The 24307-nt window shown below is 43.9% G+C and overlaps 1 protein-coding gene across 1 annotated transcript in view; it reads left to right on the top strand.

The window, feature by feature from the left end:
- TMEM163 (transmembrane protein 163) overlaps window positions 1-24307 on the top strand; it is a 238594-nt gene that overhangs the window by 186618 nt on the left and 27669 nt on the right. Inside the window, exon 5 of the mRNA XM_057745777.1 lies at window positions 6192-6288. Coding sequence (XP_057601760.1) covers window positions 6192-6288 — 97 coding nt within the window. The remainder of the gene's footprint in view (window positions 1-6191; window positions 6289-24307) is intronic.

Here is a 24307-nt window from a genome sequence, read left to right as displayed (position 1 = left end):
TCCAGCTTCTCTGCTTGATGACTCCTGCCCAGTCTTCTAGACCAGGGGTCCCCAACCCCCCTGGCAGTGGACTGGTAATGGTGCAAGGCCTATTAGGAACCAGGCTGCACAGCAGGAGGTGAGCGGCAGGCAAGACAGCGAAGCTTCACCTGCCGTTCCCCATCCCTCCCGATCGCTTGCATTGCTGCCTGAACCACTCCCCCAGGCACACCCCCACTCCCCCGCCTTGCCTCTGGCTCCATCTGTGGAAAAATTGTCTTCCGTGAAACCGGTCCCTGGTGCCAAAAAGCTTGGGGACTGCTGTTCTAGACCCAGCTTAACTGTCACACCATAGAGCTATCCCTCCTTCCCACTCTGTCCCCAGGTTCTGTTTCAACCCTGTGACCCATTTCTTCTTTTTGTTCCTTATCCATTGCCTGTTTTCACATTCACAACGAATGACTGTCCAGTAATGATTTTCAGGTTTCCCGTCCCAGATCTGTGCTCTTGGGAGGCTGGGAATAGATTTTGTTTGTATTAGCTGTGGCATGTAGACCTTGAAATGTGACTGAATGCAGTTACCCCAGTGGAGCAGTAGATGTGCTGGGATTGGTTGACACTAGATGAGATCAAGAGTGAGACTTGGCATGTAAACCTGGGAGTTGGGGGTTTCCTGGATGGAGGGAAATGATGCATTGATTGAAGGAAGGTACCAAAGGCATGATGCCCCTTCGCAAGGCTTCCTAGAGCAGACCCTGCTGGCCCACTTTATTAACTACCTGATCGAGATGAGCAGCTTCTGGGTCTCTCTCTTTGTGTCCTTGTCTCTCTCTCTCTATATATATATGTATATATATATAAATTTAAATATTTTTAAATTTTAAATTAAATAAAATTTTTGGTGAGCATCTATATTTTCAACCCAACAATTAGAGCTGCACTGTTCAATATGGTAGTCATTAACCACATGTGGTCATTTAAATTGTAATTAATTAAAATTAAAGGAATTAAAAATTTAATTAATTTAAAAAGTAGTTAAAATGAAAACTTCATGTTTTCAGCTGCAGCAGCCACATGTGGCTCGTGGCCACCCCCTGAGACGGCACGGAATGGAACACCTCCATCATCACAGAAAATTTTATTAGACTATGCTGCTCTAGACTCTAATCCTTTACCAAACACCTCAGGTTGACTTTTGTCCCTGATGTTGAAGCCAGGTAGAAAGTTCTATCTAAATGAGACTTCACTTGGATGGGATTTGTCATCTTGGTATCGTTAGGTATAAAAGCAAAGGGCCATTTGTTGAGTAAGGAGAGGTGCTTAGTGGTTACATGTTGAGGAGATGGACAGTCTTACCATGGACAGGGTTTGACCACGTGCCTGGAGAACGCTGGCCTGAGTAACCATTCCTGGTCCAAGCCACCCTCCCCTTCACTGCAGCCTGTTCACAAAGCAGCAGGTGGATGAGGCTGAAGCTAAAGAGAGAAGAGAGGGACTTCCCTGTGGTCCAGTGGGTAAGACTCTACGCTCCCATTGCAGGGGGCATGGGTTTGATTCCTGGTCGGGGAACTAGATCCCGCATGCATGTTGCAACTGATAAGTCTGCATGCTGCAACTGTGACCTGCATGCCTCAACTAAAGATCCCATGTGCTGCAACTAAGACCTGGTGCAACCTAAATAAATAGAGAGAGAGGAGAGGAGGGGCAGGGTGAGGCAAGGTGAGGAGAGGAGAGAGATGGGGACGTGGGTGGAGGAGGAGATGGAGGCTTAGAGCCTGGGAGGGTCAAGCAGGTAAGATGAGTAGGAACAGAAGGAGGAGGCGAGGGAACCCCTGCAGTGGGAGAGGAGGTGGGTGTTGATGGTGATGGCCTGAAGGGGGCCCGGGGTCTTGAATAAAAGGGTGGCTGTTTGGCGTAGGTGTTACAGACATTGAGAAATGGCTCATGGCATTCTTGGCACCCTTTTCTCCTTCCCTTTATCCTGCCTCCTAGCCGACTTGGTTTGTTGCTTTATTTAAAATGGCAGACTATGTGGAGCGAAAGAGAACTATCTAGAATGAAACGGCATCCAAAATCGTGCACCCTAAGTACTGTGTGTACTCGCCGCTTGACTGTCTTTCATTTTTTATTATTTCACATTTGATTCAACAACAACCCAGATTACAAGTGCATTAGAGACTAGGGTGAAAGATGATAAATAAAACATTACACTTTAAGCTGTGGATTGAATCGGTTAAGTGCCAGAGCCACTGTGTTTTAGGTCTTTTGTAAATTAGGGGATGATTAGAAGAAGCTTCTCTTTGGAAAATAACTGAGAATGGGTATAAGACCCAGACTTTACTCATGTGAACCATCGGCCTTTAAAACTGCGGTTGACCAGGGACCAAACTTCCAACCTTCTCTCATTTGGATGTGAGAGTGGCTGCCAGTAGGTTTTGCCCTTACAGTTTCAGAGGCAAAAATTAAAATGCTGACTGCAAGGTGATTCATAGATTTACAAAGCTGAACGCTGTAAGAAATTTGCAGTCTTTCAGAGAAGGAAAAGAAGGTGCTAGTGGCTTTAACCATTTCTTTGGATTTTACTAGTCTTCTTTTAGATATTAAATGTGTGTTTGGCAAGACTGATATTACTGTGGTTCTCAAACTTCAGTGCGCATAGGAAGGACTTACTAAAACAGATTGCGGGGCCCCATCTGCTGAGTTTCTGATGCCCTAGGCCTGGGGTTGCCTCTGGCATTTTCCTTCCTAACTAGTTCCCAGGTGCTGCTGCTCCTTGGACCGGACTTTGACAACCACTGGTCCTGTGGGGCTTTGAATGCAGCCTTCGTCTGGGTTGATTGGGACATTGTGTTGAAGGGGGCAGGAGTTCATTTGCCCCCCTTATTTTTTTTAAATTAAATTTTATTATTTTTAAATTGAAGTATAGTTGGTTTACAATGTTTTACTAGTTTCAGATGTACAACATAGTGATGTGTTTTTTTGTTTGTTTGTTTGGGTTTTTTTTGTAGATTATATTCCATTATAGGTTATTACAAGATTTTGGGTATAATAACCTGTGCTGTACAGTAAATCCTTGTTGCTTATCTATTTTACATATAGTCGTTTGTATTTAGGAAAGGAAAAATCACAATAGGAAAGGCAAATATGTAGTAAGGATTGGAGATATCTTAAATAAGCCAGCACGTGGCTTAAAAAACAATCCAAAAAAAATTGTAAAAGCCATCGTTTGTTTCTTGATGACTCGGTTTTCCTGCTGCGGGATTTGGGCGGGCGGGAGGAGCAGTCTGCGTTCACTGCGGCGACCTGCCTCCCCGGGCACACTGCCAGGCCAGCCTCTGCAGGGGAAGGCCCCGGTGTGCTGATGGCACAGTGCCCCTCCTCTGCTAACCCCCCTGGCCCCCCCGCCCCCCACCCCCGTCTCCCCCCAAACCAGGAAGCAGCCCACACTTGCCGATTCAGAACCAGCCGTATCTGCAGTATTTGCTCCTGACCCAAATCTTCCTGCATCCTGGAGAGCGCTGCAGTCCCAGGGCAGCAGTGGTGTGAGGATGTCACATGAACGCCCAGAGCCTTCAAGTGGCTGACCACTGGGAGGGCGTCAGGAGACCTGGCTTCTATTTTTGGGTGGACTTCAAACCCCCGAGGTGACCTTGGGCGAGCCTCCCAGTCCTCAACTTTCCCATTTTGACTCCTCCTGTTTATGAAACATACATCTCCCCACCCCCCAGCCCTCAGTCCATAAAATAACAGAAAAACAAAAACCCAGGTCTGGTGAGTGGCCACCAGGGCCTTTATGAGCTGATGTGCAGGACTCTGAGAGCCGGAGGAGAAAGCTGCTGTGTAAACACCATATATTATTAATAACATGTTAAAAAATAGCATCACACCCTCTGCTAATAATAGCAGTTTTCAGCTATGGGGGAGCTCTGACACACAGGCCTCCAGCAGTGTTGACGGAAGGGTGACTGGCCTTTGAATTTGCAACACATTTAAAAGAAGATGAAAATAGGTTTTTAAAACATTTTGAGCGTATTCATAGGTATATATGTGAAGAAAATATGACGACAGATCTGTAAAACTTGATGTGAATAAATGAAATCATTGATTTCTTTGGATTTTTTCATGACATTTCAGAGTTGTTTTACAATGCGGGCTATTCCATAGGCATTTTGGCTTAAGTGTTAGGAGTCCCTTTCCTCTTCCCATCCCCACTGGGAGGTGGCTGATGCCCCTTTAAACTCTATGGAGAGAAACTTACAAATCAAGTAGTGATTATGTAATCACTTAATGATTACATCCCCTCTACAGATGCACGAAGGGGCACCTGTTATGTGCTGCTGTAGATACTGAGATATAAAAATATGGTTCTCGCCCTTAAGGGATTGGTTTGATTAAAAATGTATGCGCAAGATATTATGTAAGGAGATCATTGCATCCTTTAGAGCTGGCTTCTTCACGAAATCCAACAAAACGCAAATCCACTTCTTGTGCACCGTCAAGGTGTGCCTGCAGTGATTGGGAGAAAGACAGTGTCCTGCAGCATCCCTGCTCCCTGTCAGGAAGCAGCGCACACATTTGTTCCTATCCCCCCAGAGGAGTTTGGAGATGGAGGCTTCTTGAGGATGTGGTGATAAATTGTCTGTAGAAGGCCTAACCCCCAGGACCTTGGTGGCTGCCCTATGCATGTCTCAGGGAGAGAAGGCTGATCGGGTAACAGATACACTGCAGGTCTCTTAGGGACCATTAAACCTTTCCTCCCTCAGCAGCTGGGGTGACTGCTCCCTTCTTTCCAGGGAGTGATGGCTTTTTACCCGACAATGGAAGCTCCCTAAGGACAGGGCCTTCTCTAGGTCTAGGCCTGGGACTCTCAGCCCTGAGAGATGCTTCAGGGAATTGCTTGCGGAGCTTTTATTTTTTTTATTGAAGTATAGTTGATTTACAGTGTTGTGTTCGTTTCAGGTGTACAGCAAAGTGATTCAGTTTTTTATATGTGTGTGTGTGTGTGTGTGTGTGTACTCTTTTTCCGATTCTTTTCCGTTAGAGGTTATTACAGAATACTGAGTATAGTTCCCTGTGCTATGCAGTGGGACCTTACTGTTTATCTACTTTATATATAGTAGTGTGTATCTGTTAATCCCAAGCTCCTAATTTATCCCTCCCCTGCCCTTTTCCCTCTGGTAACCATAAGTTTGTTTTCTATGTCTGTGGGTCTATTTCCGTTTCTGTGGAGCTTTTGAACAAATACAGATGCCTGGGTTCACTCCCAGAAATTCTGATAAAATTGACCCAAGGAGCGGTCCCTGGGCCACTATTCCAGAAAATTCCCCAGGGGAGTGTACGGTGCTGTCAGGGCTGAGAAGCTGCGTTGGGGGTTGAATGTATCCGAAAGGGTGAATCAGAGAGAGCGCCTCTGCTAGTCACTCAGGAGCTCTTTGGATGGAGGCTGATTTTTCGGCTCTTTCCCTGAAATGGCACCTCTCACGGTCCCATTTGCTGCAGGGAGAGATGGTTACTTCCTTTGAGTGCCGGGCACAGCGGGTCTACAGCCGACTTCCCTGTGGCACAGCTGCGCCTCGGGCCCATGGCTGTGGGAGCTTTGACTCCCCCAACGCCCTGGAATCCCTGGTCCTGGCCCAGGATCTCGTCACCGAAGGGCCCTCCAGTAAAGTGATTCAGTTATACACATATATTATTTTTCATGTTCTTTTCCATTATGGTTGATCACAGGGTATTGAATATAGTTCTCTGTGCTGTACAGTAATACTTGTTTATCCATTCTATATATAATAGTTTGCAGCTGCTGATCCCAAACTCCCAGTGCATCCCTCCCCAACCACTTCCAAAGCTTCTACTCTTTACTATTAAACTCTGCACCCTCCAGCTGGAGGAGGAGTGAAATGTCGTGTTGCCAGGCAGGGGGGGATGGATTTCATGGCCTTGAACACCCTTCCACGCCGGCATTCATGGGATGCTGTTAGGTCATATAGGATGGGGAGCACCTTTCCCACAGGGTTGATTTTGGTGATAAAACTCTGAACTGTATTCTAGAGATGATTCAGTGTTAATTCTGAGACTGCGGTTGGTCACGGTGGGAGTGTGGCAAATTATGGTGGATCCCAATGCCTCGGGTTGTGTCATTGTCACCGTCATTGTGTAAAGCAGCAGGGTGGAGTTCTCCCATTAAAGATGCCCGATGTTCTGTTTCTTTGCAGAGCCTGTGTCATCTTGGGGGTAATATTCCTTCTGTCATCCGTATGTATAGTGGTCAAAGCCATCCACGACCTCTCGACTAAGCTGCTTCCGGAAGTGGTAAGGTTTTTCTTTTGTCTTAAGAGTCTTTCCTGAGGGTACCAGCCTCCTGTGTTACCTCTCACCCTGGATGTACTGGGGGAAGTTGGGCAGGTGGAGAGAAGACGTACAGTATCTTAGGAGTCCAATGAGAAGGACTCATTGTAGAATGTGAATGACTTGGCAGAGAGAAGCACTGGGCAAGATGAAAAGATAGCTGAGCTGGAACTGGGTTCTGTGTCCTTCTTCTTATATGTTTTGACTTCTTTTAAGGTCTTTTATGTTAAGAGAAATGGGGTGATTTTTATATAGCAGAGTGATCTGATCTGTGTTGTTTGCACCTGTTGTTCTGTGTCCATTCAATGACTATTATAATAATTATTTTTTTCCTTTGTACCTCAGTTCAGTACATAAATCTGGTCACATTAGGTTTTCTGACACAACTGACATTCAGGTGCAGAAACTGGAGGACACAATTTCATCTTTTTTTTTTTTTTTTTTCACAATTTCATCTTGAAGTGTGTCTTTGCCTTGTTTTCTGGGTGAGAATCATTATTTGTACTCTGATTCTTTTTCTTCCCTCTGCCCTTATGAATGCTGAGATAAGACTATTTTTACAGTCTCTTATCATGCTGTCTTCATAGAAGGCAGCCAACTTACCTACCAGGAGATGAAGATGCTGCCATTACAATGATTCTCTGTGCAGATATACCTCAGAGATAAGGCGGGTTAGGTTCCAGATCATTGCAGTCAAGTGATTATTGCAATAAAGCCAGTCACACAAAGGTTTTGGTTTCCCAATGCACATAGAAGGTATGCTTACACTATGCTGTAGTCTATTAAATATGCAGTAGCATTATATCTTAAAAACTGTACATACCTTGATTAAAAAATACTTTACTGCCAAAAATGCTATCATCTGAGCCTTCAGAAAGTCAGTCTTTTTGCAGTAGCGACCATCAAAGATCGCTGGTTACAGATCACTGCAACGAATATAACAGTACTGACAAAGTTTGAAATATGCGAGAATTAACTGAATGACACAGGGACACAAAGTGAAGAAATGCTGTTGGAAAAACCGCGCTGATAGACTTGCTCAGCACAGGTTTGCCACAAACTTTCAGTTTGCTAAAAAAAAAAAGAAAAAAAAAATGCAATAAGATGAAGTATGCCTGTATACAAGTTGCATAGTGATTTAATGCAAAATTATGGGCTCTTCTTTTAGAATGTGATTTGGTTTGAGGTTGGCTATGTGCATCACCTTATAAAAGGCCTAAATTATGAGACCTTTAATTTCACTTTTAGAAAAATATATGTTAATTGGGGGGGGCGGGCAGCATATTGCGTGCGTGTGTGTTTGTGTTTATGCGAAAGATGAAAGTGAAGAGGGGCATTACACTGCATTTCGTAGAGCTGTTAAAGGGACTGCTTTATGTTGTGCTGTGTGCCCAACTCCGCCCCACCCCCTGGCCCAACTTGAAACTGACATTGGAGCCATTCCTTTAGTAACTCCCTAGGATCTTAACTGTCATTCATCATCGCAGCTGGCAAGGAACATGTTCTCGAACATCTCAATGACCTGGAGGAAAGTTGGATAGCAGGGTAGGAGTGTACCTACCTGTGGGTTTTGTCTTTTTCAGCACAGCTGGCTGAAGCAAATATTCCCGTGTCTCATACTCCATGCAGTTCATCTCACATTGTGCGTGTCTCACCTTGGTCTTCCTGGTTGCGTGGGATCCTGGACTTTTCCATCCTTTTCCTCCATCAGACTGGCTACCCTGTGTTCCATTCCCTCAGAATCTGAAGCTTAGGGAAAATGGAGACATAAAAGTATCAAGTGCGATTAATTAAGATGTCAGCCAGAGAACATCTTTGCATTTTATAGGGGGATGGGAAATCTGACTCCACTCTAAGAAATGTTTATTGGTGGGAGTTTTCAGCATTGGGCTAGTTGACATATTCATTTATTTAGGCATTAAAAATTAATGTGCAGCAGGGCTCACTTGATGTGGAATGGATAGCTGTGTTCATGGACCCTTGTTTGTGGCCCCCCTTGTTTTTGTCTTGAAAGCCGAACCATTTTTAACTAGGAACCGTCATGTCCTACGGCGCAAATACTCCTAAGAGAAGAAGCTCACTGACTTAAATTCCACATCAAGGCATAATGTCTGATGCGCATCCTGACTGGGATCGGAGAGGTTGATGAGCTCCATGATTGTACCAAGACTGGCCCTGTCCTGGGAGGGCTCACACGCACTGCGTCTTTTATTAGTCCTGGTGTGGGATTTAAAAATCGTACCCATTTATGGTCATCTCATCAGAACTCTAAGGGAAGATGTAGGTTGGTTTCCTTGTTTTGTTTGTTAAGGCTTTCGAGTTGTGGAAAGATAACAAAGGCATGTGATCTCCTGTCTCCAGAGGGGAGGGCTTCTGATCAGCTGAGTGGCACACAGGGGCCAGGTAAATGCTGCCAGGTGGTGGCTGACAGCATTTCAATCCTGAGTCTTTGGGTTCCCACCCTCTGCTCTGGAGGTTTGGGGAACGCCAACCCCTGGCCTGCAGTCATTCAAAATGAGCGTCCGTCTACAGTGTCTTATCTAAATTAGCAGTCCCAAGCCTGGATGCTCATGGAAGCCAGTCCCGAAAACAGGAGAAACTACTTGGGCCTGTGGCATCCAGACAGTGTGTGCCCAGAGAGGGGGTCGGCCCTTTAGCAGAATCGCCAGAGGGGAACGTGGACCCAGGGTTGTCAGATCTTCCAAGTTTTTAAGAGAAAGTGGAAATCTATGTTTAATGTGAAATAAATGGGCAACTAATTAAAAAGTTTTGCGAACCCTGATTGGGAGTGGGTCAGCTTCCCGCAGGCCAAAGACAGCCTATGCCTCTTGTCTGCTCAGAGCCTGTGGTGGTAGAAACCAGGGAGACGGGTGTTTACGGCCTCGATGTCCTGAATTTTAGGTCCAACGTACAGCTTCACTCCCACCCTCAGCTGCAGAATTGCCTTTTGATGTATGATCTCCATCAAGCTGTTACTGTGGGTTTGTCCGAAGCAGTGATTTCTCTGCCCCAGGCCCGTTCCCCCGGCTGCTTTCTTTTTATCGTCACCCGCACAATTCTCAGAGTGCGAGTCATTGCAAGAATGGGCGAGTTTTGAATCAGAACGCTGTGCAGTTAGAAATTGCCCACCGTGCAGCCAGCTGGCTCTGAGCTGTGGTGTCACCTGCCCCTTGATGGTCTCATGCTGGAGGATTCAGGCCAGCCCAGCTCTCAGGGGACACCCCGCCCCTGACACGGGAAACTGTGGTGTCTGCTGCAAGGGCTTCATAAGCAAATGGCTTAAGTCTGCTCCCTCAAGACCTGCACAGGGTCATGTTGGATCATTGATGAAACATTCATTCCAAAAGAGCCTTCTCAGAAACTCTGCATGAACTGTAGTTCTAGAAGTCGGGTAGTGTGGGTGGCGCGCAGATGTGGTGGCGATCGTCTGGCCTCGTGTCTGTGGCTGCTCTGAAAGGGGCATCATTGCCATGCTGTTTTCACACCCGCCACAGCCTGGCAGGGACAGGTGGTAGGCTTCTCTGTTTTGGTGGCACATGGGGGCTCTGAAAGCTGAAGTGATCTTCCCGAGGTCGTCAGCTGGCTGGTGGCAGTGCCTGGATTTGAACCCTTGTCCCCTAGTCTGGGACTGTCTTGGCTCCTGGTACTGTGAGCTTTCATGGTCCCATTCTTCACTGGCTTTTCAGCTTTGGACCTTTTGTCTTATTTTTTCTTCTTCTTTGATTTGTTTTTATTTTTTGGTTTGGTTTTCCTTTTCTGTCTTCTCATATTCAGATTGAGGTGCCCAGCCTCCCAGCTGGTCCCATCTCTGGCTCTCCTGGCTACCACTGCTGCCTCCACCACGCAGGCCCCCTGAACTCTGTGCCACACACCAGGGCGTGCTCCCGTTACTTTGTCTTTTGAAAAACCTGCAGGCAGGTGAACCAAGAAGCAATGGAGGGCTCCCCTGATGGCCCAGTGGTTAAGAATCCGCCTGCCAGTGCAGGGCACATGGGTTTGATCCCTGGGCTGGAAGATCCCACATGCTGTGGAGCAACTAAGCCCGTGTGCCACAACTACTGAGCCTGCACTCTAGAGTCTTCAAGCCACAACTACTGAGCCCTGACGAGCTGCAACTACTGAAGCCTGCATGCCTGGAGCCCATGCTCCACAACAAGAGAAGCCACTGCAGTGAGAAGCCTGTGTACCGCAACAGAGTAGCCCGCGCTCACCACAACTAGAGAAAGCCCATGTGCAGCAACGAAGACCCAACGCAGCCCAAAAAATAATAAATAAATAAATAAACAAACAAATAAATACATAAATAAGAAAAATTTAAAAAAAATAGCAGCAGCAGCAATGGAAAAGTAGGGCAAGTGTGGAATGACAGGACTCGGGGGTTACACGGAATCACGTGGAAAGAGGTGCTTTAGGGAAGCTGCTTAGTGTGTGGGAGGGATGTGGGTGTGGGGGGCCTGCGCTGTTGGAGGTGTGACCACCCCCCCAGCCCTGGTCTCTGGTCTCCATGTGACCACTGCAGGCAAGTTGCTTCACCTCCCTGCCCTGGGCTTCCTGATACTCAACATGAGGGCAGTCCTTCCAGCAGGGGTTTATGATACAGAGCGAGTGAGTCATTTATTTAAGATAATCGGCAGGAGACTGTGCTGCTATAGCGGCTGCTGTCCTTAACGGTCTGATTTTAACTTTCTGAACCGCTCATCAAAGTTCCAGCTTGTGTCCTGAGTTCATTTCAGATGGGCCCCTCCATCTCTCTTTCCTGCCTCCTGGTCCCCCTCCCTCTGGCTGGATGGCACTAGTCCCCTTCTCTCTCTGGTTTCAGGTGCCCATAGCCAACTCTGGGCCACTTCCTTTCGGGAAACACTCAGCACGCTGTTGGAAGGCCTGTCCTTTAAGCCTAACTCACCGCTCATTGGCTGTGTGACTTCCAGCAAATCGTGTCTCCTCTCTGAGCAACAGTTTCCCCTTTGTAAATGCGTGCCATGCCCCCTACTCCACAACAGAAGTTGTGAGAATTAAATGATGCGATGAACATGGAAAGGCTCTATCACCGGTCGTGTACTTAATAAAAGAAGAAAGTATTGTTTCTGATCCCAGTGCCCAAGAAGTCCCATCCTTTTCCATGTGCTTTCTCTCTGTGTCCTGTTGAGTTGGACCAGCTCGTTAGCGCCTCTATTAGTAGACTGTGACTCCTTTACCTTGAGCTTATTTATTTATTTATTTATTTATTTATTTATTTATTTAATTTTGCTGTGTTGGGTCTTCGTTGCACTCAGGCTTTCTCTCTAGTTGTGGTGAGTGGGGGCTGCTCTTGGTTGCTGTGCATGGGCTTCTCATTGAGGTGGCTTCTCTTTTTGTGGAACACCAGCCCTAGAGTGTGCAGGCTTCAGTAGTTGCAGCACATGGGCTCAGTAGTTGTGGCGCATGGGCTTAGTTGCTCCACCGTGTGTGGGATCTTCCCGGACCAGGGATCAAACTTGTGTTCCCTGCACAGGCAGGTGGATTCTTAACCACTGTGCCACCAGTGACGTCTCTACTTTGAGCTCTTGACCAGTGTCTGGGTCTCACCTCCTTAAGTCACGTGCATGAATACTGATAACGATTATAATTAAAACAATGCCTTGTTCCCCACTGGCAATAAATAACATATGGTCATATACTGATAATAATTGCTACCATGTGAATGCCTGCTGATCCCCTGACCCTCTGTCTGGGCACTGGGGATTCGGAGTCAACTAGCACTAATGGCCAGAGTGTTTCATTGCTCTGCAAAGTCCTTGACTTCTCATAGGAGCTGGCTCTTGCTCCCAAGGAGCTCCCAGCTGGGCAGAGACCCAGAAACCAATATATTTGGTTTAGGTGATGAGGGCTGTGGTAGAGATAATCGTATGAGAACAGAGAAGACTGGCGTGGGGGAGGCATATGGGGGCCTTCCCGGAGGGGCGGTCCCTCCACGTGGCATCCGAAGGAAGAGTGGGAGCAGGGGAGGCAGGCTGGAGCAGGGAGGGTGCGGGGTGGGGCCCGGGGAGGAGGAGGCTCATGCAGGCAGAGGAGCCATGGGGTCCGAGGGAGCCTGTCTTCTCTTTCTCATGCCTTTGTTACCTGTGGACATCAGCATGTCTGGGTAGGAGGAAGGAATAGAGAGAGAAAAATGCAAGGGAGAAGGAGGCAAAAGGAAGAAAGGAAAAATGACTCTTTGTTGTGGGTCAGGAGTGATCGCTGTGTCATTTTAATTCTTCTTCTTTGAGTAGCGAGGTCGCCTGCAAACCTCCCCTTGTCTCTCTCCCTGCTAAGTTCTTGTCTGCGGTTCCATCCCACCCACCAGAACAAAGGGGCTTCCACCGATAGAAGGGCTGCTCATTTTCTTGCAGGCAGCCAGGCATGAGCTCTGTTGCATTTCCAGTCCTCGTGGGACGTGAAGGTGGCTTCCGGCAGGGCGGCTGCCTGCTTTCCTGGGTGCGTCTCTTCCCACAGTGTTGCTGCGTGTCTCTCGTGCTCAGAGGGCGGGCTGGCTCTGCAGAGCTGGCAGAGGCCAGTGGTGTTCCTGCTAGGGCCTCCGATGAGACCCCACTCTTAGGAACAAAGCTAGAGGGAAAACGCTTGTAAAGGATATTTTTGGATTGTACTCGCACGTCCACAGCTGGGAACTTTCCCCAAGGATCTTCCTGTGAAAGTGACTGTGGTTCTTGGATTTGTAGGCTTCTGTGTTTGCGAAGTGTTTAGCGGTCAGTCTCTAGCATGGGTGTGTAGGAATTATTTATGTCCTTCAGCTGCTTGTTATCTGGTCCTCGGTGCACCTTTCCCTTGTGGAGGGGATGGAGACAGCTTAGCCTGCCCCCTTCCCACGCCCCTGTTTTCAGTACAGCGGATCATTTGTCCCCTCCTTTTCTTCCTTCCCTCTCACTCAGGGCCTCTCCTTCCCACGGTTAACCCTCTGAGCTCCCTCTTTGCCCACCTCCTTGGAAATCTTGCCTCTACACTCATTCCTTCCCTTTCTAGTACCTTCAGAAGAGTGCCTGCTGCCGCCGCCTCCTCAGGCATTTTCCTTCAAGCCGTTCCTTCCCGCGCTTTAGCCTCTGCTGCTCTCCAGGATGCTCTCTCTGAAGACACTTGTCCCTTCCTTCCCGTTCCTCTTGTCACCTCAGGTTGAAACCCTGCCTCCCCTCAGCCTGCCCCAGCAGTCTTTCGAGTCCATTCTGTATGGCATCCCTTTGGAGGTAGGAGATGGTTAACAGGAGGACATGAGGGAGGATGGTGGGGCCAGCAGTGAAGGTTTGGGGCCGAGTGAGCAGTTGCACAGAGATGCTGCTCTGCCAGTCAGCTTGTCACCTCAGGTCTTTAGAGGTGAGTGTCTCATCCACGGGAGCGAGTTTCTCTAGGTTCTCGTACTGAGTGCTCTGAGGCAGTGTTGCCTTGTGGTTAAAGATGTCAGAGCTGAAGTCAGGGAGACAGAGCCCAACTCTGCCCTTTTCTGACTGGAGGAAGCTAGAGCAGGTGGCTCAGCCTTTTCTGCCTCAGTCTCTTTGTTTGTAAGATGAAAATAATAATAGCAGTCTTCTTTGTAAGACTGCTGAGAAACAAAATTAAAAGGTGCAGGTGATGCACTTAGCCAATAACTATTGACTGAATGTTGGCTGATATTATTGCTGTTGGACCAGAGAAGAGGTTTCTAAGGAGACTGGTGGACCTTCTGATGCCTTTAGTTCTGGACGCTTAGGTTGTATTGAACCGTCCAGGAAATGCCTTCAAGGGTCCTGTTTTCAGCTTAGGTTGGGTGATGCTGTGGGCGCCTTCTTGTGCGATAGCCTAGAATTCCTGGATCCACCATCAGCGATAGAGTCATCTCCTTGCACGACATGCTCTCCAGCATAACTCTAAATGTCATTTGGGAGTCGCATTAATAAATACTTTAAAAACAAACAGCTGTACACCATCAAGGTCCTTACCGTCCATCCACCCTGCCAATATCTCTCCAGCCCCGCACAAAGAAAAGCAGAAATTTCTGCTGTCAGACCATCAGTTGTGCTCCACTCTTGTTACTTTAGACAAAATAATTCCATCACCTCAGCAAGACTGACCTCTTCATTCATCCTAGAGCCATGGGCCTACTGTCTTCTAAACAGAAGAGAACTGAGCACGGATGAAAGTGGGTTATTATTGGCTCGAGTGAGGTCAAGGAGAACAGAACCCAGAAATAGATGCATACATATCTGGTCAGCTGGCTTTCAACAACAGTGCCAGGGCAATTCGATGGAGGAAAGAAAAGTCTCTTTTCAACAAATGGTGCTGGGGCAACTGGAAAGCTTTATGGACATTTGCCTTTATGTAAAAATGAACTCAAAATGGATCATAAACCTTGATGTAAAGTCTAAAACCCTATAACTTCTAAAGGAAAACAAAAGAGAAAATCTTTGCAATCTAGGGATAGGTGAAGTTTTTTAGATATGGCGCTAAAAGCTTGAACCATAAAATTAAAAATTGAAAATTGGACTGCATCAAAATAAAAAAGCTTTGGTCTTCCAAGACACCGTTAAGAAAATGACAAGACAGCACAGACAACACACAGATCAGACAAAAGACGTGTCTCCAAAGTGTATAAAGAACAATAAGATGATAATCCAATAAGAGTATAGGCATAAGATTTACAGACAGTTCCCAAGAGTAGAGATACATGAATAGCCAATAAGCACATGAAAAAGTACTCAACATTATTAGTCATCAGGGAATTACAAGTTAAAACCACCATAAGATACCACTACATACATATTTGAATGTCTAAAATTGAAAAAACAGAAGTGTGTGGAGCATCTAGGACTCACAGACAGTGATGATGAAAGAGTAAAATGGTTGGTCTACTTTGGAGAAGAGTTCAGAGGTTCGTTAAAAAGTTAAACATCCATTTACCACATGACCTAGCCATTCCACCCCTAGGTATTTACCCAAGAGAAATGAACATATGCACATGTACAAAGACCCTTACACAAATGTTTATTGCATTTTTATTTCTAATATCAAAAACTGGGAAGAATCTAAATGTCTATCAATAGGTGAAATTCTGGTGCAGCCATACAATGGAATACTATGCGGCAGGAAAAAGGCACTACTGACTCATGCAGTGATGGATGAAACTCAGAATAATTATGGTGGGTACCAGACGCAAAGCAAAAAGAAATATATACTATATAGGCATACCTTGGAGATATTGTGGATTTGGTTCCAGACCATTGCATTAGAGCAAATATTTCAATAAAGCGAGTCACGTAAGTTTGTAGGTTTCACAGTATATAGAAAAGTTACATTTACACTGTACTGTAGTCTATTAAGTGTACAGTAACATTGTATCTAAAAAAATGTACATACCTTAATTAAAAAAATACTTTATTGCTAAAAACACTGACCATCATCTTGCTCCTTCATAGAGCTGTAGGTAACATCAAAGATCACTGATCACAGATCACCATAGCAATATAATAATAGTGAAAAAGTTTGAAGTAGAGTGAGAATTACTGAAATGTGACAAGGAGATACAAAGTGAGCAAATGCTGTTGGAAAATGACACTGATAGACTTGCTCGACGCAGGGTTGCCACAAACCTTCAATTTATAGAAAATTATCTGCGAAGCACAGTAAAGGGAGGTATGCCTGTATCATTCCACTTATATAAAATTTTAGGTGCATTCTAATCTCTAGTGACAGAAGGCAGATAGTGTTTGCCATAGGATGGTGTTAGAGGCAGAAGAGGAATTATTAAAGAATCACAAGGAAACTATTGAGGGTGATGGAAATATCCTCTTGCTTTTGGTGATGGTTTCACAGGCATAAAGATGTGTCAACACTGATCAAGCTGTCCACTTTAAATATATACAGTTCACATACATCCAGATGCTATGCTTGGCCACAAATGACCTCACATTGCTGTGCAAGATAGGAATCCTGCTCCGATCTCATAGGATAAATATTTTAAGTCATTATGAAGTAAGGGTTTAGTTTCCTCAGTGTAACCCATACATTCAGTACCAGGGATGTGGACAGCCCTGTGAAAAGGTATCCTATAAATAGTCAATAACATGAAGACAGTGTATGATAAGACGAGAAAGTGTAAATAGTAGGCTAAGCATGACAGCTGTCATCAGAGGTACATAGTAAGAGGAGCTTTTGCTGAAATATGACTGATCTCATGCAGTTGCCAGAAACACCCTTGAAGTGCCTGCTGGAGGCTCAGCCTCTTGGGAGTATTAACTGTTTTAAACCCGAAAGCGTGGGTAGTCTGTCCTTTCAGTTCCTTGCATACAGTATGATTTGTTTGTCAGTTCAGGTGTTACCTAGGAAATTGCTCTGAAGGATCTCTGATTGGTTCTCTTTTCCTAGCTGTGTAAGCCTTGGATTTTAATCAGAATATGCTATGTCTATGAGCAGTCTGCCATGTTGCTGTATTTCTATTACGCCTCTTTGCATTTTCTGCTTCAAAAAAACACTTTTTTTTAGCTTGTGGCTCATTAGACCTTCACAGTATTTCCGAAGTAGGCAGAGACATGAGACCCACTGCCATTTTATAACAAGGAAACAAACCCTCAGATAAAAAAAATAAAATGATTGTATAATATCCAGTGTCAGAGACACATACAGCAAATGGAACCAGGTCCTAGACTGGTCGAGGGCTCTTTCTGTTCCATGGGTTGCCTCCTGAAGTACCACAGAGTTTGAGACCCAAAAGTCAGCTTTTAAGAAACGCTAATACAACTGGCTCACTTTCCTGGTTGAGAAAATATAGCCCAGAGATGCATTCGCATAGGAGATTCTGAATAATCTCTAAGTCTAGAATTTCCCGCACTCAACTCAGTGGGCGTGAACTCTGCCTACCCCCGCCGTCTTCCCTGTGGCCTTGAGGATCCCAACATGACTTGTGCTATGAAAATCTGTCTCAGGGGGCTGCTGGGTTGTGGTAACAAATATGGAGAAGAGACAGGAAGGGAGGGAGAGAGGCAAACGGGTTCATTGGTTCATTCCTCTCCATCTCCCAGGAACATCTGTGTATTTAAAGATACGGGTGTTTATCGAAGATGGGTGTTGCTGGGTCAAGGTCGAATGCATTTCTATTCAAATGTGTTCTGTACTTGACCTTGGGAAATTTATTTACTCTCTTGGTGCTTGTTTTCCCGTCTGGAATGAGAGAATTTATCACTTTAACTTAACACTTCTTTCTCTCTGTGAGGTTTTGAGAGCACTTTTATCTTTGGAAGGAAGAAAAAAATTTTTTTTTCGAAAGGTGCTTAACATTTGAAGGTAATTATTTTTTTCATTCGCTTCCCAAGTATGACAAGGACAACATAGTCCTCATAACGTTTCTGTTTTTCTGTTTATTGTTCAGCTAATGGAGAGAACCATACTGAATGCCTTTTTATTTCTCAAGCTTTGACTGAAATGTGCCTGTGTTTCTGGGATGCACACAATACAACCTAGTACAGCCAAGCAGTTGGGACTAAGTCCCTTCAGTGAAGAACACTCCTGTGAATTACTTGTGCTCCAATCCCCTATCACATGAGCAGTGCTAGTACTTCGGGATAGTCTGCCTGTGACTAGAATGTGAGTATTTGATGACAAAGCCACACGTGTTACTGGTTTGTTAGGGAAACATTTGATACTGGGAAATAGTTTGGGCGCACTGGGTAAAAATTCTTGTTTTTTAAATAATCCTATCAAAGTGGGCTCTCTCCTCATCTGAGCCCCCATGTACTCAATATGGGATCTTTACCCTAAAGAACTTTCTGAACGGAGGTAAAACGTGAGAACTGGGCTGACTGCGCACTCATGAAGGTCAGCTGCTTTAGGAGGGACCCTGGACTTTCTCCTTTATTTTCTGTTCCAAGAGGGAGGGTGTATGTGGAGAAGGTTATAAGAGGAAACAGCTGAGTTAAAGCTCTCACTGTTGAGAACTGTGGTCGTCCACATTTCCCCCCTTCTGCTAGTGAGAAAGCAGCATTGGTGAAAGTTAGTGTTGCACTAGGCTCTGCCTGCTGTCCTTCTAGTTTACCTAACCCTACCCCCTCTGTTTGGCATGGCCCAAACAACACCCAGCCCCAATATAGGTGCCCGTCCTCTGTGCTCCCATGACACCTCCTGCTGAGTGCCGGGCACCCTGCAGTGTAATTTTCTGTCTACTTGCCTTCCTGAGTAGACTGTAGTCCCTTTGAGGACTTAGCCTTGCTCTTCTCCCAACGCCTAGTAGAGTTTGACATGTAGCACAAACTCAGTAAATGTGTTGCATGCATGAGGCCATTGGCCCTACCAGGCGACAGGCTAGAACCGCACTTAGGAAAAGGTTGTAACCAAGAAGAGCTTATCTTTCAAGGAACTCCAAACAGAAATTGCCTGGGAGGTTGCTGTGGACCTTTTTCACCCCTATGGGAGAAACATCACTTGTTCCAAATACCTGCCTCCCTCCCATTTATAGCCTAGAGTTTTCTCTTCTGTGGTGCTAGTGATGTATGTGAATAGGTGATGCACAAGTGAGACAGCCCATATATATGGCTCCTTTGACCATCACCCTCAATTTTTGTGTGACACATATTTATATCCATAGGAAATACAACATTGTATGTTATTACACCGACGGATATTATATATATCACACTGCAACTTTTAAAAGCAACATATTTTTAAAATCTAGACTATTTATGATGTTAATTGCCCATCATATAAATTCATGTACGTTTAACCCCTCTCCTGCTGATGGACAGTGGGTTGTTTCCAGCTTTTTCACTATATCAAAGCTGTTAGAATGAACCTTGTTGTACTATCATGGTAATATGTAATGTGGGCAGATGGTGTTTCTTGAGAGTAATGTGTTGGAGAGGAATTTTTGGATAGTAGCGGGTGCACGTGTTTTAATAAATACTGCCAATTTGCCCTTCACTGTGGCTCTAGCAGTTTACATTCTTGGAATGTCACCATATTTGATATCTTCAAACTTATCATAGTTTTTCAGTCTGATGGGTGAAAAACGGAATTTCATTTTAGTTCGCTTTCTCTTGATTATTGGTGAAGCTGATTATACTTAAAATATATTTATTGTCACTTGTGTTTCCTGTTTTATAAGCTGCTACTTTGCCTATTTCTCTGTTGTCTTTTTCTTACTGGTTCTTAGGAGTTATTTATATGTTCTGAGTACCAGTGTTGTATACAAGTTGCAAATAATTTTAGAAGTAACCCCTTACCCCCATCTTCCATTTTGGTATAACGAAATTTATCAATCTGTTTCTTTAAGGGGTTGTGGTGGTTGTGTTTCACTGGAGAAGGTAAGGGGTTAAGAATTCTTTTACTCCTGTGAATTAGATAATAATAGTGGATGAATATGAATGGATGAATGAATACATAAATCCCTCCCTCCCTCCCTCCATCCATCCGTTTATGCCTAATCCTCCAGTAACAGAGAGAGTCTGCATTAGTTTTTTTTTTAGGGTAAACGGTTATTTCTCATTCCTACTATTTCCTTTCTTGGCCTATCTCTGCCCTTTCATTCACTCTTCCCCAGGGAAGAAGTTGCTTTCTTATCTGATTGGTGTACTGGGGAGAAGGGCATCTCCCTATTATCTCTTCGAGATCTGTCTGTCAGCAGAGACCACAAGTTCTCTTAACCTTTGCTCATTTGATACAAAGGCTCTCCCTCCACTGGGAAGACCTGTGCTTTTCCTGTCTGATTATGGAGCTCAGATTTGGAAACCAGTTTTGCAGCACATGTAAGCCATGTTCTCCAACATCACCTTTAATGGTAATAAAGCTTACATTTTGTTTTACAGGGTGGAAAAAAAAAAAGAATCCCTTACTCCCCTGATGACATAAAGATATGACTTTATCTTCTTATTTTCTTTACATACATGTAAGAAGTTAGACTTTGAAATTGGACCTTTCGTTCTTCTAGAACGTATGTTTGTGTTTGGTATGAGGTAGATATCCAATTTGTTGATTCCCCCGCCCCTCAGATGATATCCTGCTTTCCCAATACCATTTCAAAGGGTACATCCATCATTCGCTGAATTCCCACGGGTGTGTGGCCGGCTTTGTTGAGGTTCTGACCCGTGGATCCGTCGGTTCGTTCTGTTCTAGTGTCATCCTTGTAGAATTTCTGTAATTACAGTAAGTCCTAATGTTTGGCCACCCTCTTTCTAGGGCTTTCCACGTGGTTTTGACTAATGTTGCATTTGGAGTACTCCATATGAATTTCAAAGTTAGTTTGACAAGTGTAATGAAAAATCCTTTTGGAGTATCGTGTGAATTGCATTCAATTCATTACTTTTGAGAGACGTGACTTTTATTTTAGCTTTTTAACCCTTCCCTCCATTTCATCTTTCTCCATTCAGATTTTCCTTTATGTCCTATGGTGAAGTTTTATAATCTTCTCCATAAGGACAATAGACATTTTTGTTAGGGCTATTCCTTTATAGTTTGTGAGTTTTGTTGCTTTATATTTTTTCATTTTCTAAATTATTACTGCATAAAAGAGGTGATGATATTTGGAGATTGATTTTGTTAGCCTGTAACCTTGCTGGCTTTTAAAAATTAGTTTTGTTTTTCAGTTGATTATTTTGGATGTATTTTAAAATGACAGTTCCTCTCTCCTTTCCAAGTCTAACATTTCTCTTTTTTTCTTGTCTTGTTTATTAGCCAAGGTCTTTAGTATTATACTATATTGAATGGTTTGCTGGTGATTTTGGAGTGATGGCTCCATTTCTTATTTGCTAGGAGTTTTTTGTTTTTGTTTTTAATCACAAATAAGTGTTGAATTTTGAGTACCTTTTCTGTGTACTCTGAGATGTTTCTTTTCTTTAATATATTCATATTTTAATTAATCAACATTCTAATATTAAGGCATCTTTGCATTTTCAGATAAACCCTGTTTGGCCAGAAAATGTTATTATTTTAATCCCTTGCTGGTTTCCGCTTACTATTTCACATAGGATTTTTGTATCTATGCTCATAAGTGACATTGATCTAAAGACCCTGTCCTTGTGTATCATATATAATGAGTTATGTAAGCTTTTCTTCTTTTTCTGTGCTCTGGAGTACTGATTATAATGTAGGAATTACTTGTTCCTTTCAGTTTTAATAGAATTCAAGATTGGGGCTGCTGCCCTTTGGAGAGACAGTGAAGGATGTTGTTTGTTGAAATGGTGAACTCTGGGGCCAGACTGCCTACGTGAATTAGCTGTGGCACTGGGACCAGTTATTTTACCTCTTTGGTTCCAGCTTTCTCATCTGTAAAAGAAACATAACATTAGTGCCTCCCTCATAGAGTTGTAAGGCTTAACTCAGTTAATGCACGTAAAAAGCATTTTAAACAGTATCCAACAGTTAACCTGACAGTAGGTGTTTGCTGCTTCTGTTAGCATTGTCATCATTGTTATTATTGAGGCTTTTTTCTTGCCATCTAAAATATTTTATAGTTTATGTTTCTGGAACATATTTCAAAATTTGTTTTTCTACAAAATTGCCCACTTTATCTAGGCTTTCAAATTTATTGCATTAAAGTTCTTCCTATTACCCTCATATGATTTAAAAATCTCTAATTCATTAGTACTTGTGTGCTTGCTTTTATGGCTAAGTGTTTATTGATGGTCTTTTTGTCTCTGAAGCTGGCTTGCCAAAAGTTTTATTTATGTTTAAAAAAAGAACCCTGCTTTTGATTCTGTAGATCAAGTTGATTTGCTTTCTAGTTCATTAAGCTCTCATCTTTATTTTGTTCACACTCAGTTTTAGAGGGCGGGTAAATGAGTTTCATGTTTGTTTATTTTTTTCCTTTTTATTTTTTGCAGTTGGCATATCATTTTTCTTTTTCTGTTTTGTTTTCAGACTATGAGAGAGACAAAGTATTATTTATGTTGACCTAGCAAAGTCAGTTTGCTCAGAAGGGTGTTCTGCGTGGCATGTTTCCACATTGTCTCTTTTAGATGTTAAGAAGCTTTCAGATTGTGGCATAAACCCCACTCTCTTGTGTAAACTGTGCCACGTAAGAACCTCTGACGTAGCCCTGGAACAATTCAGGTTCTTTTAGTGCCTGGCTGGCCAGGAGTGTAAGTGTGTACCCAGTGTGATGGTCAATTTCATGTGTCAACTGGCGAGGCTGTAGTCTCCAGTTATTCAATCAAACACTCATGTAGCTGTTCCTGTGAAGGAATTTTGTAAACGGGGTTAACACCTATAATCGGTTGACTTTAAGGGGATTAGCCTTGATAATCTTCGTGGGTTTGATCCAGTGAGTTAAAAGGCATTAAGAGCAGAGCTGAGGCTTCCCTGAGGAAGAAGAAATTCTGCCTGTGGGCCGCAGCTTCAGCTCTGCCCGGGAGTCCAGCCTGTCCATCTGGATTGATGTTTGGCCTTATGGACCTGGGACTCGCCTAGCCAGCCCCATAATCACAGAAGCCAATTCCTTGCAATACATCTCTCTCTCTCTTTTTTAATCCCAGACTCCTGATTTATCCCTCTCCCAGCCCCAGCTTTTCCCCTTGGGTAACCAAAAGTTGGTTTTCTGTCTGTGAGTCTGTTTCTGTTTTGTAAGTAAATTCATTTGTATTATTTTTTAGATTCCACATATAGTTGATAATATATAATATTTGTTTTTGTTTGACTTACTTCACTTAGTATGATAATCTCTAGGTCCATCTATGTTGCTGCAAATGGCATTGTTTCATTCATTCTTTGTTTTTTTTAATACTTAAGTTTAAATTTCTTATTTACTTATTTATTTATTGGCTGTGTTGGGTCTTCTTTGCTGCACGCGGGCTTTCTCTGGTTGGGACGAGTAGGGGCTACTCTTCATTGTGGTGTGCGGGCTCCTCATTTTGGTGGCTTCTCTTGTTGCAGAGCACGGGCTCTAGGCATGTGGGCTTCAGTAGTTGTGGCACATGGGCTCAATAGTTGTGGCTCACAGGCTCTAGAGTGCAGGTTCAGTAGTTGTGGCACACGGGCTTAGTTGCTCTTAGGCATGTGGGATCTTCCTGGAGCAGGGATTGAACCCCTGTCCCCTGCATTGGCAGGCAGATTCTTAACTGTTGCACCACCAGGGAAGTCCCAGCAGTATATCTCTTAATGTTTATCTCCTACTATTTTGTAGTTGTCTTTCTCTGACTAACACACTCAGAAATTACTGCCCTGAAATATTTTCTTTATATTGAGTTTTAATTTTTATCCAAGCTGAATGTGTTTATAATCGAAATAACCAATTATTCTATGACTCATTATAAAAAATAACCCTTTTCCTGGAGGCAACCATTTAAAACGCCTTTCAACTTCCCATCTCTGATGTGCATAGGCTGCCCCTTGTTTTCTTGGTTATAGCCATGATTTCTTGACTTCCCATGCTGGGTGGCCCTTCAACCATCACCATTGCCCAGTTACTTTCCAGTATGTTTACATTGTGATCTTGGTTGGACCCATGTCCAACATTGTTATTATTGTGATGGTAAGTGTTGTTAGTAGCTGAGCCCTGTAGTCTTGAAAGATTTGTTTTTCCCTTTAGTAAATTACATTTTGTGTTCCCTGCTACTAATAAATGAATATGTAATATAAATTACACACTCACACTTGAACATACATATGTGCACATACATATGTGCACAGTCTGAGTCAGCTCCACAGTGGCCATCTTGGGATCTGTTTATTGTAATCCTGGAGATTCATTTTACTTTTTTCTTAGTTTGTATCTTATTGAATCCCATGCTGTCACCTTTCATGGTTCACGCCACTGTTTTGGAGAAGCACATCCTGTAGTAGCTTCCTAAGAACAGATACAGGGCAGGCAAATTTTTTTTTTTTAAGACTTTGAATGTATGAAAATATTGGTATTCTATCCTCACATTTTATTTGGTAGTTGTCCTGAGTTTATGCTTAGAATTGTGAAGGCACTAATCCACTGTCTTTTAATTTCTAAATGTTGCTTTTGAGAAGTTTAATGCTTTTCTAATAACAAATCTCGCCATTTTTTCCACAGCCC

The sequence above is a fragment of the Hippopotamus amphibius genome, chromosome 8 (assembly GCF_030028045.1).
Source record: "Hippopotamus amphibius kiboko isolate mHipAmp2 chromosome 8, mHipAmp2.hap2, whole genome shotgun sequence".
Lineage (NCBI taxonomy): Eukaryota > Metazoa > Chordata > Mammalia > Artiodactyla > Hippopotamidae > Hippopotamus > Hippopotamus amphibius.
Note: the sequence above shows the minus strand (reverse complement) of the source record. Positions and strands in the feature narration are given on the sequence as shown.